The 16,173-nt window shown below is 45.8% G+C and overlaps 1 protein-coding gene across 2 annotated transcripts in view; it reads right to left on the bottom strand.

The window, feature by feature from the left end:
* The window catches only part of SLC12A8 (solute carrier family 12 member 8), a 140,482-nt gene that overhangs the window by 35,910 nt on the left and 88,399 nt on the right, over positions 1-16,173 (bottom strand). For both annotated transcript variants that reach the window (XM_059687600.1, XM_059687599.1), the window contains exon 7: positions 1,355-1,442. In XM_059687600.1, coding sequence (XP_059543583.1) covers positions 1,355-1,442 — 88 coding nt within the window. The remainder of the gene's footprint in view (positions 1-1,354; positions 1,443-16,173) is intronic.

The following is a 16,173-nucleotide window of genomic DNA, read 5'->3' as shown; positions in this document are numbered from 1 at the left end:
TGGAGGGGGAGGCCCAGTTGGCCTCTAGGTTGCCAGGACTCAGGCTAGAATTGGCAAGCAGCCCCCTCCCCTTCATTCCGCAAGAAGGACATGTTGATGGTCGGTCAGGCCTCTAAGTCCTGCTGCTCCTTGGCTCCCAGATGATAGACAGCCAAGCCAAGTGTAAAAAGGCCTGCAGTGACCTGGCTCTGCCCCCAGATGCCCTGTGACTTTGAGCAAGTCCCATGATCCCGGTGGCCTCATACCCATCTGGGCAGTGAGAGGATGGGCCAAAGCTTCCTCCTGGGATCTCCCAGCTATGACGAAAATGAGACAGGGTTCTTTCTTTCCTTTCCTTCCCAACTCCCAGCGCACTCTCTCGCACTCTCTTGTTGTCTTCATTTTCTTCCCAATACAACTGCTTGCCCTATTTAGCATAAAATAGACTGGCATTGTGTGCCTGGCTAAAAGCAACAGTGTCCGGACAGTAAGCTAAGAGCAAATTCAGCATGTGTGGGAAAACATATGTTAATATTTATAAATATCACTGTTAAAATAATGCAGGCACTTTCAACTTTTCAGGTCACTGCGCTGTCTGTGATCTCATTGCCTTTCACACCCCCGCCCCCCCCCCCCCACCCCCATGAAGGCTTTTTCTCACAGTACAACAAGAAAATCAAAATATTCTAGAAGGTCAGAAACTGGCCAAGGCCACCCGACCTGCTTGTGTGGGTGACACAGTGTGACCTAAACCCAGGGCAGCCTTAGGGGGGTGCAGGGAGGCTAGCTGGGGGAAGAAGGACCAGTCTTTAAGTTCCTTCTATGTGTCTTTATACACAGTATCTCTTCCACAATACATACGGCCCACACCTTTTCATTGTTCCCATTTTACAGAAAAGAAAAAGGAGGCCCAGAGAACTAAATAAATGCCCCAAAGTCACACTGCAGTCAATCTGTGGCATAGCTGAAATGCAAACCCTAATCTGATTGCAAAATCCTTCATCCTTATGCTCCTTCAAACAATCCTGGAAACTCAATGGTTAAAAAAGTCCCCAAGTTCAAAATGGGGGTGGAAGAGGGGTGAGGCTGGGAGACTGAGGAGAAAGGGAAGAAAGGAATGGATCTGTGTTAGTGACACTCCCACCCCCCGCCCCCCCCCCCCCCGCCTCCAAGTTCCCAGGCAGGGCACATGAAAGGGCAATCGTCTGAACCCACCAGACTTGAATTTTCCAGCCCACTGAGTGCTAAAAAGAGGATTGGAATATGAAATAGATTGGTCAGAGTTGGGGCACTCTCAGAAAAAGGGGGCAATCCCCTCTTTCACCAGGAGTCTTCGCTTCCTCTCCCAAGCTGATTGCCACTGAGGGGAACTTACGAGATGCCAACAGCTGCGAGGGAGCCCAGGGGGATGCTGGCAGCAGGCTCCCTGAGATCACCCCCCATGTTGAAGCCGGCCATGACTCCTGAAAGACATCCAGATGAGAAAGGGGTGAGCAGGGTACTGCACCAAGCACTTTCTCCTCCTCGGTCCCTCCTGGAAGCTATCCCTTGGCCAGCCCTCCCATCTGCAAACCTCGCTTCTCAATCTCCCCTGGCAACTGGGGAGGCATCCCTGGCATGAAAGGGACCTTTGTGGGCTGAACAATGCTGAGGAAGCCCCTACCAGCTACAAAAAGCATCTTATAACCCAGCACAAAGTAATGAGGGTCAGGGAGGCATCTGGCAGGCTGCATAATGGTCCCAAGGCCCTACACTGAACTCTGCCTTCCATGGGTCAACCCCCTGAGAAGGGTTGACCTCAGCAAACCTCCTCCTGCAGCTCCTTCAGCAGAGTTCCTTGCATATGCTGCCCACCATCTAACTGGGGTTCTGGTGTCCTGGGGGCAAGTCTCACCTAATAGAGCCAGAGACCACATTCAAACCTCCTAAGCTAAGAGCTAAGATGGCAGCCGGCAGGACAGCAGTGAGGAAGAGAGTGTGAGTGAGGGAGTGAAAGGGGAGTGTGTGGACATGTGTGGTGTGTGTGTGTGTGTGTGCGTGTATGTGTGTGTGAGTGAGGGACAGTTAGATCTTGCAGGAGTCTCGGGGGCTGGCAAACCGGGCTCTACTAGATGGGGAGCCCCTGCTACCACTGCACACACTCCCAGGGGGGCTGGCTCTGGCACAGAAACCATGCCATCTTGAAGGGGAGAGCTGCTGTGACTAGGAACCCAGCCTCACCACCACCCAGACTGGCCTCAGACACCATACCTGACCCTATAGCCACTCTGGCCAAAGACCTGCTACCTCATCTGCAGACCCACAGACTCCGGGACTCCAGCCTCCCCAGTTGCAGGCTCCTGGGAGTCCCAGAGTGTGCTCCCCTCCCACCAAGCCTGCCACTTCAGCCACAGGCCCCGCGTGACTTGGCGCCTCGACCCTTCAGTGAGAGCAAAAATGGAGAGACAAAGAAACAACCCCCCAAAGGAAAGAGAAGGGTGAATCACCAGAAAAGGAACTAAGTGAAATGGAGGCATGCAATGTGTTAGAAAAAGAATTCAGAGTAAGGGTAATACAGTTCCTTAACCTGCTGGATGAGAAAATCAACAACTTATGTAAAAATCAAGAGGAAATCAAGAATGATATTGCTACAATAAAAAACACAATGGAAGGTTTCAACAGTAGACTAGAAGAAGAGGAGGACCAAATTAGTGAGTTAGAAAACAGAGCAGAAAAACACACCCAGTCTGAACAGCAATTGGAGAAAAAATTAGAAAGCAGGAGGAGAGCCTAAGGAAACTTTGGGACAACATGAAATGAAATAACATACATATAATAGGGGTGCCAGAAGGACAAGAAGAGGAGCAAGGATTAGAAAACCTATTTGAAGAAATAATGACAAACCCCCCTGAGCTGAAAATGGCTCTCAACGAACTCCCAAGAACAATCCGGATGCTACCAACACTGAGTCACATCATCACCACTATTCCCAAGAGCACTTCTGAAAGGTGATAACCGGGAGACAGTGCAGGATGGTGATGAGGGGACGTCACTCTCTGTCTGAACACACACATGGGCGCATACACACACACACACACACACACACACACCACACACACACACACACAGGGGAAAGCTACAAGCCACGTGTCCGAACATCAAATGCGGTCCAGCCCACAAGCGGTCTGCCTGCCCCAGTCAGGAAAGCCTCCCAGAGAGTGCATGCATCTCCGGTGTGGCCTTGAAAGGAGAGCCACATTGGCTTAGGGGAAGGAGGAATGGTCTAACCCCATCATTATGGGTTTATGAACACTTTCAACCTGACAGGGCCTATGCTATTCTCTACATGCATTTTTATCTTGTTTAATCCTCACAACAACCACATCAGAAGAGTAGAATTATTTCCCCTGTTTTATAGAACAGGAAACTAGTACTCAAAGAGGTTAATTAAAATAGCCTAAGGTCACACATTTACTAAGTGGCAAAAGCCATGATTCGACCCTGGTCTGTCTGACTCCAGAAATTATGCTCTCCACACCTCTGCAGGAATACTTACAGAAGCTCAAGAGAAGCGGAGCAAAGGGAAAGCCTGGGGCCTGAGAGCTAACGAGGGGCTGTTTCAAAGAGGACCCTGAATTTTGGACCAACACTGGGACCTGCCACATATACTTTGACCCAGCAATTCCACTGCTAGGATTTTATCCTAAGTACATAGTCAAGGAGATGAGTAAAATCTGAGCCAAAAATGTCTATAAATGCTCTTTACAATAGTGAAAAGTAGAAATAACCTAATGTCTAAAAATAGCGGATTGGCTAAATAAATGATGATACATCTTTCAATAAATTCCAGGTCTCCAATATTGTCAGGAGTATGTTATAACATGGAAAGATATTTAAAAGCTATTGTTTCATTTTAGAGGCACATTAGAAAACAGAGCATATGGTCTGATCCCATTGTAAGAAAAAACAAACATAAATAGATGCATAGAAAAAGGAAGTAGAACGTGTTTTGAAATGTTGACAATGTTATTTCTGGGTGATGAATAAACATTTTTTATTTTATTACTTATCTATATTTTCTCAGTTTTCTACAGTTATCATTTTGAAATGAGGGAAAATAATTCTTAAAGGGCTTTTTGTTTAACGTGGTATGTTAGGCACATTTTCTTTCCTCTGGTTCCCCTCCCAAGAGCCCATTAAAAGGGTAGTAAAGAGGGGAAATGAATACAAGCCCCTAAACAAAGAGGATTAGGAGGGGGGTGTCTTAAGTAGATGAAAGGTTTCCGCCAATGTCTGGAACACAGAAAATGCAGATAATGATAAAGAGTGAAAGGAAAGGAACAGAGAGCTTTGGAATACTTCTCTAGAGGGTTTGAATAAACTGCCCAAGGAAAACCAATGCTGCTGGTGCGGATGTCTGCACCCCAAATGGAGCCTCCTCAGAACCAGCCATTCTCACAGATGTGCTGCCGTCAGCTTTCCCAGGAAGAGGGAGCCCCACCGGGAAAACAGACCTACAGACACTGCAGCAGGGAATCCACGCCAGCGACCGAAGATGGCCAGCTGTGTGATGAAAACCAGGAACAAACACACAAACACATGCACGATAAAAATAGAACAACCTGGGCTGGAAGGACATAAAAACCAGGACACAGAGGAGAATTTTGAAGGAAATACTAATCAGCAGCTTCAGACACACCCAAGAAGATTATTCTATCTACAAAGAAAGTTGCCATGAAAAACAAAAAATAATCCAAGAACAAGAAAGGACTTTGGGAAATTAAAAACATGATCACTAAAATGAAAAATGCAATAAAGATCTAAATGATAAGTAAATATCCCAGAACTTAGAATAGAAAGATAAAGGCGTAGAAAATTTGAACAAAGAATATAATAGAGGCGAAATCTTGGATTTATAACATCGAACTAATGGAGACCCTGAAAGAGCAAACAGAGAAAACAAATAAAATAACCAGATAAATAATAGAAATAATGTCTTCAAACTGAAGAAGACACGTCTTCAGGTTGACATATCCTATAAAGTAGACAACACAAAGAACCAAAACAAAACAAAATCTCCATACCTACATGCATCAAGAGAAATCCTAAAAATTTTCAAAGATCAAAAACTGAACACTTGCAAAGGAACAAAAATTAGACTGGGATCAGACTTCTCATCAGCAACACTGAACGGTAGAAAGCAATGGAACACTGATTTTTAAATTGTGAGGAAAAATTATTTGAAACTAGAATTTTAGCCCAATTACCAATTAAGTGAAAGTGAAGTTAAGCAAACAAGGGCTCAGAAAGGTTACCTCCACATCCCATTTCTGAGAAAGATGCTAATGCATGTACTACAGAAAAATCTATAATAATAAAAGCATAATATGCTAATTAGACCAGACACTCTTCCGTCCTTTGGGACGAAGCCGGGGCTGTGAGGGAAGCCCAGACCCGGGTTCCAGAGAGAAGCCAGTGCCAGCAGCCGGGGGAAGGAAGGCCTACTCTTGCATGAATTTCGTGCATGGGGCCTCTAGTGAGGATATAAAGCATAAAGTTGGAAAACATGAGATTCAGAAAACAGTGGTGATAACTTAGGAATGGAGCAAAGTCCCAGAATAACTGTTGTACAAAAAAGAAGCCAGCAGGGATTGAAGCTGAAGGATGGCGATCCTAACAGGATGCCTCTGCATAAAAAAGTAAAGTCAATACAATGGACAGTACAATTAACAAACTGAATGATTTTAAGGATACGTTTACTACATATTTTGACAATAAGAAGAAAAAAAAAGGTTATTGAAACTCCAGGAAAAGTAAACAATAAAATAAAGATCTAAATACAAAGCAAACTAAAACATGACATTTTAAACAACCGATGAAATTTAAGAAAATTTAACCCATTTGGCTGTGATATTAGGAATATTCTCTCCTAAGTAGCACAAGGACCATGTCATAATCACACAGCAAAAGGAATGGAATTCTAGCCCACTACTTTGATCTTCAATGAACAACAACTACATAGTCGCAATAGTGTATATGTGCATTGTTTTTAACCTCTAAAATTTGACCTGTAGCCTAGCCAGTGTGGCTCAGTGGTTGAGCGTTGACCTATAAACCAGGAGGTCATGGTTCGATTCTCTGTCAGGGCACATGCCCAGGTTGCTTTCTCAGTCCCTGGTGTGGGGTGTGTAGGAAGCAGCCAATTAGTGATTCTCTCTCATCATTGATGTTTGTATCTCTCTCCCTCTCCCTTCCTCTCTGAAATCAATAAAAATATATTTTTTTAAAAGTGTCACTCATTTATTCAATTCTTATTTTTTTTTTTAGAAATTGACATGTAGACAAAGCACAGAGGATATAGCTATAGCTACAAAACAGAATACAAATATTACCTAGCTCGGTGAGGTAAAAGTAAAGCTGTAGCTAACCAATATTAGGAAGTGAAAAGAAGGAAGATAAGCAGAGGGAAGAAAAAGAGCACTAATATTTTTGTTGTAGTGGTGTAAAAACAAAATGTAAGTCTCATGATTTTCACTCAGGATTGGCTTGAATAGTACAAGCTTCAACCAGTTTAATAAGAAAACTTGAAAGAAGAGCTAACTATAAAATTTGTTAGGTAGACAAAGAAAAGGCTAGAAAATATTTATATACCAGTTGCAATACATTTTAAGTTAACTCTGTACTTATCTATATCTTGTCATCATAAAAGAGAGTTTGTAAGAAGAGCAAAGAAATTTCCAAAAATATTGAGCAGCTTGTCTTTGAAGTTACGAAGACTGTTGACTTCTAAGCTTAAGACAAAAAAATTTTTTTAATAGATTTGAGTGTGTATGGGGGTATGGGGGGAGAGAGAGAAGAGAGAGAGAGAGAGAGAGAGAGAGAGAGAGAGAGAGAGAGAGAGAGAGAAAGACTGTTCACTTTAAGTTGTAAACTACAGTTTTTATGGGATTTTGTCCACTGAACTGCTAATAACCAACTTGTTATGGCTTCTCTGACATTGGTCTAAAATGCAAATATAAAAGGATTATGCAGATTCCCTTAAAATTGGATATTCCCTTGAGATAACTAAATTATTCCTTGTAAAAATATTTAACACATCAAATAGTACATTAATCTTAAAACACAACACAGAATCTCTCGATTTTCCCACACCAACAATAAGGAGTGAAGGGATGTAACCTAGAATTGATAAAATAACAGAAATTTAAGCATATTATTTAAAGTTACAAAGGTAACCAGAAAGAGCTAAAAATTAAAATATAACTCTCAAAAATTGGGAAGTGGATGGAGCAATATGTGAGTAAGCTAAAGTCTCCTATTTCTTAGGATGGAGTCTATAGATTATATCTGACTTTGATTAGTCAAGGTATAGGTATAGGCATATGGCTTGGTGATATAGAGTTAACTCCCGAAGTTCTAAAAATGATTAAAAGTGGTTGCCCCTATGGAGGGGAACTTGGAGTGGTGAGGGGTGGGTGGAAGTCTTGCTAATGATTATAAGCACTTCTGTACTATTTTGTGCTTTATCATGAGCAGGACTTACTTGGATCAAAAAAGGCAGGTCCAGCTGGACCGGCTTGGCTCAGTGGTTGAGCATCAACCAATGAACCAGGAGGTCACGGTTCAATTCCTGATCAGAGCACATGCCCAGGTTGCAGGCTCAATCCCCAGTGGGGGGCATGCAGGAGGCAGCTGATCAGTGATTCTCTCTCACAATTGATGTTTCTATCTCTCCCTGTCCCTTCCTCTCTGAAATCAATCAATAACACACACACACACACACACACACACACACACACACACACACACAAACACACAGACTTATTTATTTATTTATTTATTTATTTATTTATTTATTTATTTATTTATTTTTAAGGCATGGCCAGGATCTGCCTTGCTCTGGCCTATACTCCTGTGACCAGGTCCTGTCACTGAGGCTCTGCTCAAGGCCTAGAACAATCTGGTGCCAAGGGCATCCCAGCCAAATCCCCATGTTTAACTGGCCCCTAAACCCCCACTAACTGTCACTACCCCTTCCTGGACGTCCCCACTCTGACCCTCTGCCAACGTTCCAACCCGTTGCCAGGTTGACGGGAGCCTCACCTGCCTGCCCACATTGCTCCTGCTGCCAGGCCTCGCTCTGGTCCAGGCTCTGGCATTCATTCAGCTCTGTGAGATTACCACTATTTGTCCTTTGCCATTTTAGTACCTCCTATAGTTTGCCGTGTCATTCTGTACACCTTCCTTCAGATCATTTACAAAAGTTAATAAATGAAGATCTACACAAGCTCCACTGCTGTAATATATGCTTCTGTGTAGGAAAATGATTGATTGACCCTAATTACTTCCTGCCACCGAACAGGTTCTGTATTCATAGCAAATGCCCTTGTCTCTTCTGCCACAGTCCCTTACACAGTCAATGACCCGACCTTTGTTTGAGGGTCCTACTCCCTGGCCTGGTGTGGAGCACGCTGGGCCCCTGGGCAGGGGGAGGGGAGGAGCTTACACTGACTCAGGCCACCCTCAGGAATGTGCCAGACCCAGGCAGCCAGGAAGCTGGCTTCTGAGACACAGAAGAACCAGAAAGTAAGTAGTCGGTACCACAGACATGAAGCACCAGAGACAAGGAAATGGAGGCAACCTGTACTCCAGACTGGAAGCTTCGTGAGCGACTCTTGCTCTGCTGACATGGGTGATCTGTCACACGTGTTAGATTGGCGTGCACACTGCAGCTGCTGCTTCCAGACTATACAATTCTTGGGCACATTATCTCTAGTTCTTGTGAATTATAAATGTCTTGCTTGCCAGTTAGGCCTAAAAAAAATTCTTTTGATTTAGTGTGTTTTGCCCGTGTTTGTCAAAGATTATAAAGATTCTCTAGTTTGCTCTTTTCCTGCTTCTGGTGCAATTTAAAAATATTATTGTTAATGTTAGAGCTAAATTTAGGGTGGGTGTCATAGAACAGATACTATTTCCCAGAGCTTTCGTGTCCAGATGTTTTACAAATACAATATTACATTTTAAAAAAATAAAAAGTTTAGCAAGGTTTTTACTGTTGGGCCTACTAGTGCCTGTAATATGCTAATTTCACTGTCTATCTCTAACAAGACAAATGTAGCCCAGTGCTTCCCAAAACTTATTTTGACAATTGAACACTTTTTAAAAATGAAATAAAACACTTTATTCATTATTAGTGTTCCATGGAACACAGTTTGGGAAACACTAAGTGTCCTTTTTGTAATTACTTTTTGATCTTTTTTTTAATTTTTATTTTAAATATATTTCTTTTATTGATTTCAGAGAGGAAGGGAGAAGGAGAGAGAGATAGAAACATCAATGATGAAAGAGAATCATTGATCGGCTGCCGCCTGCATGCCCTCCACCGGGGATCGAGCCCGCAACCCAGGCATGTGCCCTTGGCCAGAATCGAACCTGGGACCCTTCAGTCCACAGGCTGACACTCTATCCACTGAGCCAAGCCAGCTAGGACTACTTTTTGATCTTTACACTTTCTCAGCGGGGTCTCTAAAACTGTTTACAAAGGCTACTTAGGATCAAGGATTCTTAATGCTGAAAGGCATCGTAAAGATCATCTCCTCCAACCTTTTATTTCCTCCGATGAGGAAACAGACTCAGAGGAGAAGTGATCATGCCCCAGTTCTTTAGCTAATCGCTGGCAGAACCAGCACTAATCTGCAATTCTCCTGATCTCAAGTCGATGTTCTTTCCACCACATCATCTAGCCTAACTTATTTTCATCCTAACACCCACATTTTTTTTTGGATTTCCTTTTTTTAAATAATAAATGCATGATTAACTTGAGGTTACCTCCACCACAAGAAGGCTGAACTGATCAGTTACAACTGGCACGACACATTGGTTCACCCATAGGTGTCCGGTCACCTGCTCCGAAGCACTCTCCTGTGCCTGGTCCAGGCGCTTTCCCTCCTCTCGGGCCACACACGGCCAGTCCAGGAAGCAGTTAATGCTGTACCCCAAGCCACAGGATGACGGCATGGTCCGCACGCTGTTAACCATGTGACTTAGGTAAACGGCTCCCTTCCTGTGGCCTAAGCCTTCTCACTTGGTCTTCCACCCTAGTCCTACGGCCTTTGAGCATGTCTGTATTGTCTCAGCTTTACTATATAAGATGGTGTTGGCCATCCCTTTACTAGTTAGGTTTATGAGGCTGAACTTCCAGCACCATCCTCAGCCCCCTGGTATAGACAGCACCATGTAGCAGGGGGCTTGGGCTTGGTGCCCTGGAAAATAAGCTCTTGGTTAAAATTACCAGCGTAACTGTCAGGTAGCCACTGACCAACCTCTGCAGATAGTGGTCATCTTTTTTTTGCCTATCCTTAGTCAACCATGGCACACAAAGACCAAAGTCTTTGCTTGCTACCTGTTATCACAATGCTACTTCTCACCCTGTTTTCTTTTCTTTTCTTTTCTTTCTTGTTTTGTTTCATTCCTGAAAATGAGAATTAGTAAAGGGAGGGAAAAAATCTAATAGTTTTAGTTTTTCTTGGCTTTTCTGGTTTCTGTTAGTGCTCATTAAAGGACTACTTATTTCTCAGGAAACTTCCAAGCTTCCTCCTGGGAGCTTTTCAATCCAAATCTGTGTCCTTAGAAACCTTTAATTTTCTCTTTCCATTTATAGTTAAATTGTTTCTCTGGTGCCTATTTTCTTTCTTTTTTAAGTGCTTACATTTATAATTTTCTTTTTAATTAAGGTAGAATATCCATGCACTAAGGTGCCCAAATCTTATCTGTTGCCGTGTGTGTGTGTGTGTGTGTGTGTGTGTGTGTGTGTGTGTGTGTAATGCTGTTTAGAGGCAGTGCAGCTCTGAGCCTTATCTAAAAACAGGGATAAGATTTTGTACCTTGCAGGCCCATTGGAAAGTTAGAATAACTAGCTTGGCACCTAGTAGGTGCTAAATAAATGTCCACACAGGAAGGATGGGCTCCATTCTCACTCAGAAATCCCTTGGCTTCTCAGGATTCTGATGGTCTCTCTTCCCCTTGCACCTGATTTCCAAACCCCACTCCTTCACTCCTTCTCCACATCTGGCTTATTGGTTTGTTTGTTTAGTTCTTCTTGTAGAATCTTTAATCCCCTCTTCACTCTATTCTTGAGGCAGAATTTGTCAGTCAACCCTCTACTGCCGTAGAAATTCTGCTGAGACATCATCAAATACTGGGACTCAATCAAGATCGGTTGTCTTCTGGCTTGAGGGCAGCTCCAGACAAGGGTGTGTCTCTCTTCCAGCATCCTCTCCAAATACCGTAGGATGCAGTGGGGCTCCCCGCTTACTGTCTGGGTGACCTTGGGGGAAATAACCTAACATCCCTGTGTCTTTGTTTCCTCATCTGCAACATGGATTAACAGTAGAACCCATGGAAGCATCCAGGGTTCCACAACATGGCGTTAGAAATATGAAATTAGGAACAGGGCTCTAGAAGGAGCTCTTTAAAAGGAAGTGAGGGACAAGGAAGCCTGGGTGTCACTAGCCTCAGGCTAAATCTGTGTCTGCTAGAATCAGGGGGGCTGTGGTGAGGCTTAAACGAAAGACTCTATCTAAAGAGGTCAGCACAGTGCCCGACATCGTAGGATGATTTTGTTAAAGTTGGAAATTAACTCTACGTATACAATTACAAAAAATAAGCATGTGTAATAAATATAAAGCTTCCTCCTTTTTTCCTGTTCCTGCTCAGAACGCAGAGGGGTGTGCCCTGACTTCAGGTTGTCCTCACCTGGGTCTCCCTGTTCTTTAAACTGGGGACCCCATTTTGGGGCAGCAAGTTCTTGTTCTCTCACCCACAAGACACACAACTTAGGAGGAGCCCCAGGGGATGTCTTGGGAGGGGAGGGATGCAGGGGGTGGGCTGAAGGCAGAGCCAGCACTGCAGCCCAGGGCTGAGAGTCCCGGAGACAGCCCCCCACCCAGAGGGGTGCAGCAGAGTCCCAGAGCCTCTCAGGGTGTGCGTGTGCGAGCTGGAAAGAGGATCAGGGCCAGGGAGGGCAAAGGGTATCACAGAAGCAACCACAAAGGTGACTACGGACATTCTGGTAAAGGCTGCTGGTTTCCCTACTACATTCTTCTGCTGGGTGTGGTCAACCATAAGGCCCTCATTCCTCCCAGTAAGAGTCTGAGGTTTGGGGACAGGGGTTACATGACTTCACATACTGGTTTTATTCCCAGTAAATTTCCACTTCCCAGTTCATCCATGTATTGTGGTCCCAGATCCCAGGAGTGGCTGTGTATATTTGTGTGTGTGTGTTTGTGGTGTGTGTGTGTATTTGTGTGTGTGTATTTGTGGTATGTGTGTTTGTGGTATGTGTGTGTGTGTGTTGGCGTGTGTGTGTGTTTGTGGTGTGTGTGTGTGTGTGTGTGTGGTGTGTGTGTTGGTGTGTGTGTGTTTGTGGTGTGTGTATGTGTTTGTGGTGTGTGTGTGTATTTGTGTGTGTGTATTTGTGGTATGTGTGTGTGTGTGTGTGTGTTGGTGTGTGTGTTGGTGTGTGTGTGTGGTGTGTGTATGTGTTTGTGGTGTGTGTGTGTATTTGTGGTATGTGTATGTGTTTGTGGTATGTGTGCATGTGTGTGGAGTGTATGTGTTTGAGGTGTGTGTGGGGGAGGGGTGTTTGTGGGGTGTCTGTGGTATGTGTGTGTATGGGTGTGTGTATTTGTGTGTGTATTTGTGGTGTGTGTGTGTGTTTGTATGTGATATGTGTGTGTATGTGTGTTTATGGTGTTTGTGTGATATGTGTGTTTGTGGTGTGTGTGTGTATTTGTGGGATGTGTGTGTATTTGTGAAGTGTGTGTGTGTGAACACCCTGTAGGGAGAGATGTTTGTTTTTCAGGGAAACTTTGGGAGTGTAGTTTGGAGAAGGAAAGTACTTTTTAAAACAAAGCGAATACACAGTCTGTCCATGGCCCCACGCCCCCCCCCCCGCCCCCCCCCCCGCCCCCCCCGCCCACTGCGGCCACTTGCCCAGGGTGTGGTGGAGTGCAGTGAGGAGGACAGAAGGACAGAGGACTTGCTTCATAAATCCAGAGGAGCCGAGACCTAGCCTGCGGTTGCTCTTCCCAGGAGTCTCCTGCCCTGGGAATAAAATCTCTGAAGTAACCTCAACAATATGTCTCTGGCTGGAGACGGGGACCCGGGTGGGGGGACTAAAATGCTTCTTCTTCCAAACTCCCCTCCCCTCGCCAAGCCTGGAGGTTCTCTCGTTCCAGGAGGGGATGGCGTTGGAGGCAGCCCCAGCCATGACTCACTCAGAGCTAATCCGTGGCAAATCCATCACCATGGAAACTGCCAATCATCCATGCTTTTCATAGCTTAACAGAACATCTGCCAGGGGACAGCCGAGTGATACAAATTGTTCGCCCTGCCTACCGTGTTACAGTGGGGCCCTGGGAAACAGACAGAGAGCGAGGGGCGGCACCTCCGCAGCCAGGACCGCGGCCCAGCTCAGGCCACCAATTACTGGGGGCCTTTCGCCATCCTTCACGAACTGCTCTGTGCTCCAGCCTTACCAGCTGGTCACTGGAGGGTCAGGTGAGCGCTTCCTCACCTGGCTGGGCGGGAAGCACGGCTCCCAGGAGGGGCGGGGTAGACAAGCCTGTGTAGACTGTTCAGTCATGGAAGTTTATGTTTGGAATATTACAGAATAACATTTCCATAATTTAAACCACAGAAAAGAAAGCTTGACTAATACTCTTAGGTAGCGAGCTTCCTCTAAGGAAGAACAAAGGTACACCCTCTGGTCCCGGGAGGCATCTCAGAATGTCCCGCTTATGTGAGGTTTTAGTCTGATTCTCAAAAACAAACGTGGAGGAGAAGACAGGCGGGTGCTGGACTAGCGGATGGCAAATGTTCGTCCAGGTCAGACCCTGGGCTACTGGGTGGCCCCTTCAACTCTGAGGCATTGCTCATTCCTCACTGAAGGAGAAGTACTAGGGGAGGCTCTTCTGGGACAGGTGCCCCCTCTTACTAAGGGGCGGGGCCTGGAGGGAAGCCCTGGGAGCCGTGTGGAGTCACATTCCTGAGGCGACCACCTGCCGGTGCCTGGCGACACCCTCTGGAGTGTTGCCACCAAGGAGGCCAGGCCCTGCCTCAGGTGTAAGTGCTGACCAGGCGTCTGCACGCAGGGGTTCTTGACTTGGCGTCAGGACTCGCTGCCGGGCCCAAGGAACCGCCCAGCCGGGAAGCCCCTAGAATGTGTGCTCCATCTGGGTCAGGAGGCAGGACAGGGAGGGGAAGCTGGAAATATTTTCAGATGTTAACTTTTTAAAGTTAATTTCCTTTATTTTGTTTCCCCCTTTCCTTTTCTGTCCATTCAAAAGGAAGTTGACCTATTGGTGGACTCTTGAACAATGCAGGGATTAGGGGTGCCAGCCCCCCCATGCAGTAAAAATTCCACATATAACTTCCAACTCCCCCCAAACTTAACTATTATTAGTCTACCATTGACCAGAAGCCTTAGCGATAACATAAACGGTCGATTAACACATATTTTGTGTTATGTGTCTTGTATACTATATTCTTACAAAAGAGGAAGCTAGAGAAAAGAAAATGTTAAGAAAATCATAAGGAAGAAAAAACACATTTACAGTACCGTGCGCATTTATTGGGAAAATATCTGCCTATAAGAGAAGTTCAAACCCATGTTGCTCAAGGGCAGCCGTACTTCATTGCCGTGGGGGTGCTATGTGTCAGGGAAGAAGCAGAACTTGCCTGTGTACTCCTTGGGGCTCTGTTTCTGAAAGGCCTGGGCCCTTAGTAGATTTTAGAGGATAGAGGAGCAGCTGAATGGCTCGGGAGAGCATGGGTGGACAAAAACAGAGTTTGCAGGCCCCCGCGCAAATAAAAAGAGAGCATCCCTTGTTCAAAATTATTAAGAATTTTACCAAGAGCAAAGCACTGAACCATTCTGAGGTCCCTCAGAGCTTGGGGCACAGTGTGAATGCACAGGTTCATACCCAAGAAGCTGGCCTGGACAAGGGTGGCCCCAGGATTAGGCCCCTGGAGCTGGGGGCAGGGAGAGAAAAGCCCACAGGATTTGGAGCAATGAGGACCTGGGGCCCCCTCCCTGGCAGCACCAGTGGGGATCAAGCAAGACCTCAGAAAGGAAGGTCAGGGAAATGCAGACTCTAAGGATAGGGGTCTCGGACTTAGCAGATTTCTAGTCCCCAAAAGTGGCTCCAAGGTAGCAAAATGCACACACCTGAAGGGAGATGCAGGCTGGAAAATGGGAAGGCCTGGCTCTGTGTCCAGATAATGAATAGCTAGCATCCCCCTAACATGCCCTGGTACTTGGTAAGATCCCCAGACCCTGGAACAGAATGGCAGGGCAAGGCGGAGGCAGGACCAATGATTGACGTCAGCTTTCAGTAGTCATCCTGGAAGAATGAAAGCTCAGAGTCAGAGGCTGACTCTCTTTCCGGTTCATGAAAATGAAAGAGATGCACTATTTCTGGCTCACCTGGCTTCGAGGACCGAGATTCTACCTGTCACTCCTGAGATCCAGCTCCAGCCTCATGCCTGTGGCCAAGCCTCAGGGGGCATCAGGTAGAAGGCCACTGCACTGATCCAGGTGAGAGAAGCAGCTTGGGCCAGAGTGGCCAGGGAGTACAGATAGGAGGTCATGAGTTGCTCCCCATTGCTTGAATGAGGTGCCATTTCCTGAGATCAGGAGTAGAAGAGAAGAACCAGCTGCGGGGGAGGTGGAATGCGTTTGGTTCTGAACATGTTGGGTCTGAGACACCCAAGAGAAGATGTCATGTGGGCAACTGAAACTATGAAGTGATGCTCAGAGAAGTCTGGGGTGGAGGTATCCACTGGGGGTCATCAGCTTTGTGGGTGGTCAGTGAACAATGGGCATGGATGCAATTCCAAGGCAAACAGCAGAGAAAGGAGAGAAGGGGGCCCGGGCATAGCCTGGAGAACCCCAACATGTAATGGGCAGGCAGAAGAGGCTGCACCTATAACGGCAGGTCAGAGAGTCAGGGGGAGGTGAGGAGGGTGCTGCATCATTATAGGCAAGAGGAAAGGAGGAGGGAGTGGACTGCTCCCAGAGGCCAGACACATTGACACATTGAGAATGCCCATGGATTGAGTCATGTGGGAGTTACTGATGATTCTGAAAGGATCCACTTTGCTGGAGAGACCGGCTTGGAATTCCAAAAAGAGTGGAGGAGTGAACCTAGGAAC

The sequence above is a fragment of the Myotis daubentonii genome, chromosome 3 (genome assembly GCF_963259705.1).
Source record: "Myotis daubentonii chromosome 3, mMyoDau2.1, whole genome shotgun sequence".
Classification (NCBI taxonomy): domain Eukaryota; kingdom Metazoa; phylum Chordata; class Mammalia; order Chiroptera; family Vespertilionidae; genus Myotis; species Myotis daubentonii.
This window is presented reverse-complemented; position numbering and strand designations above follow the sequence as displayed.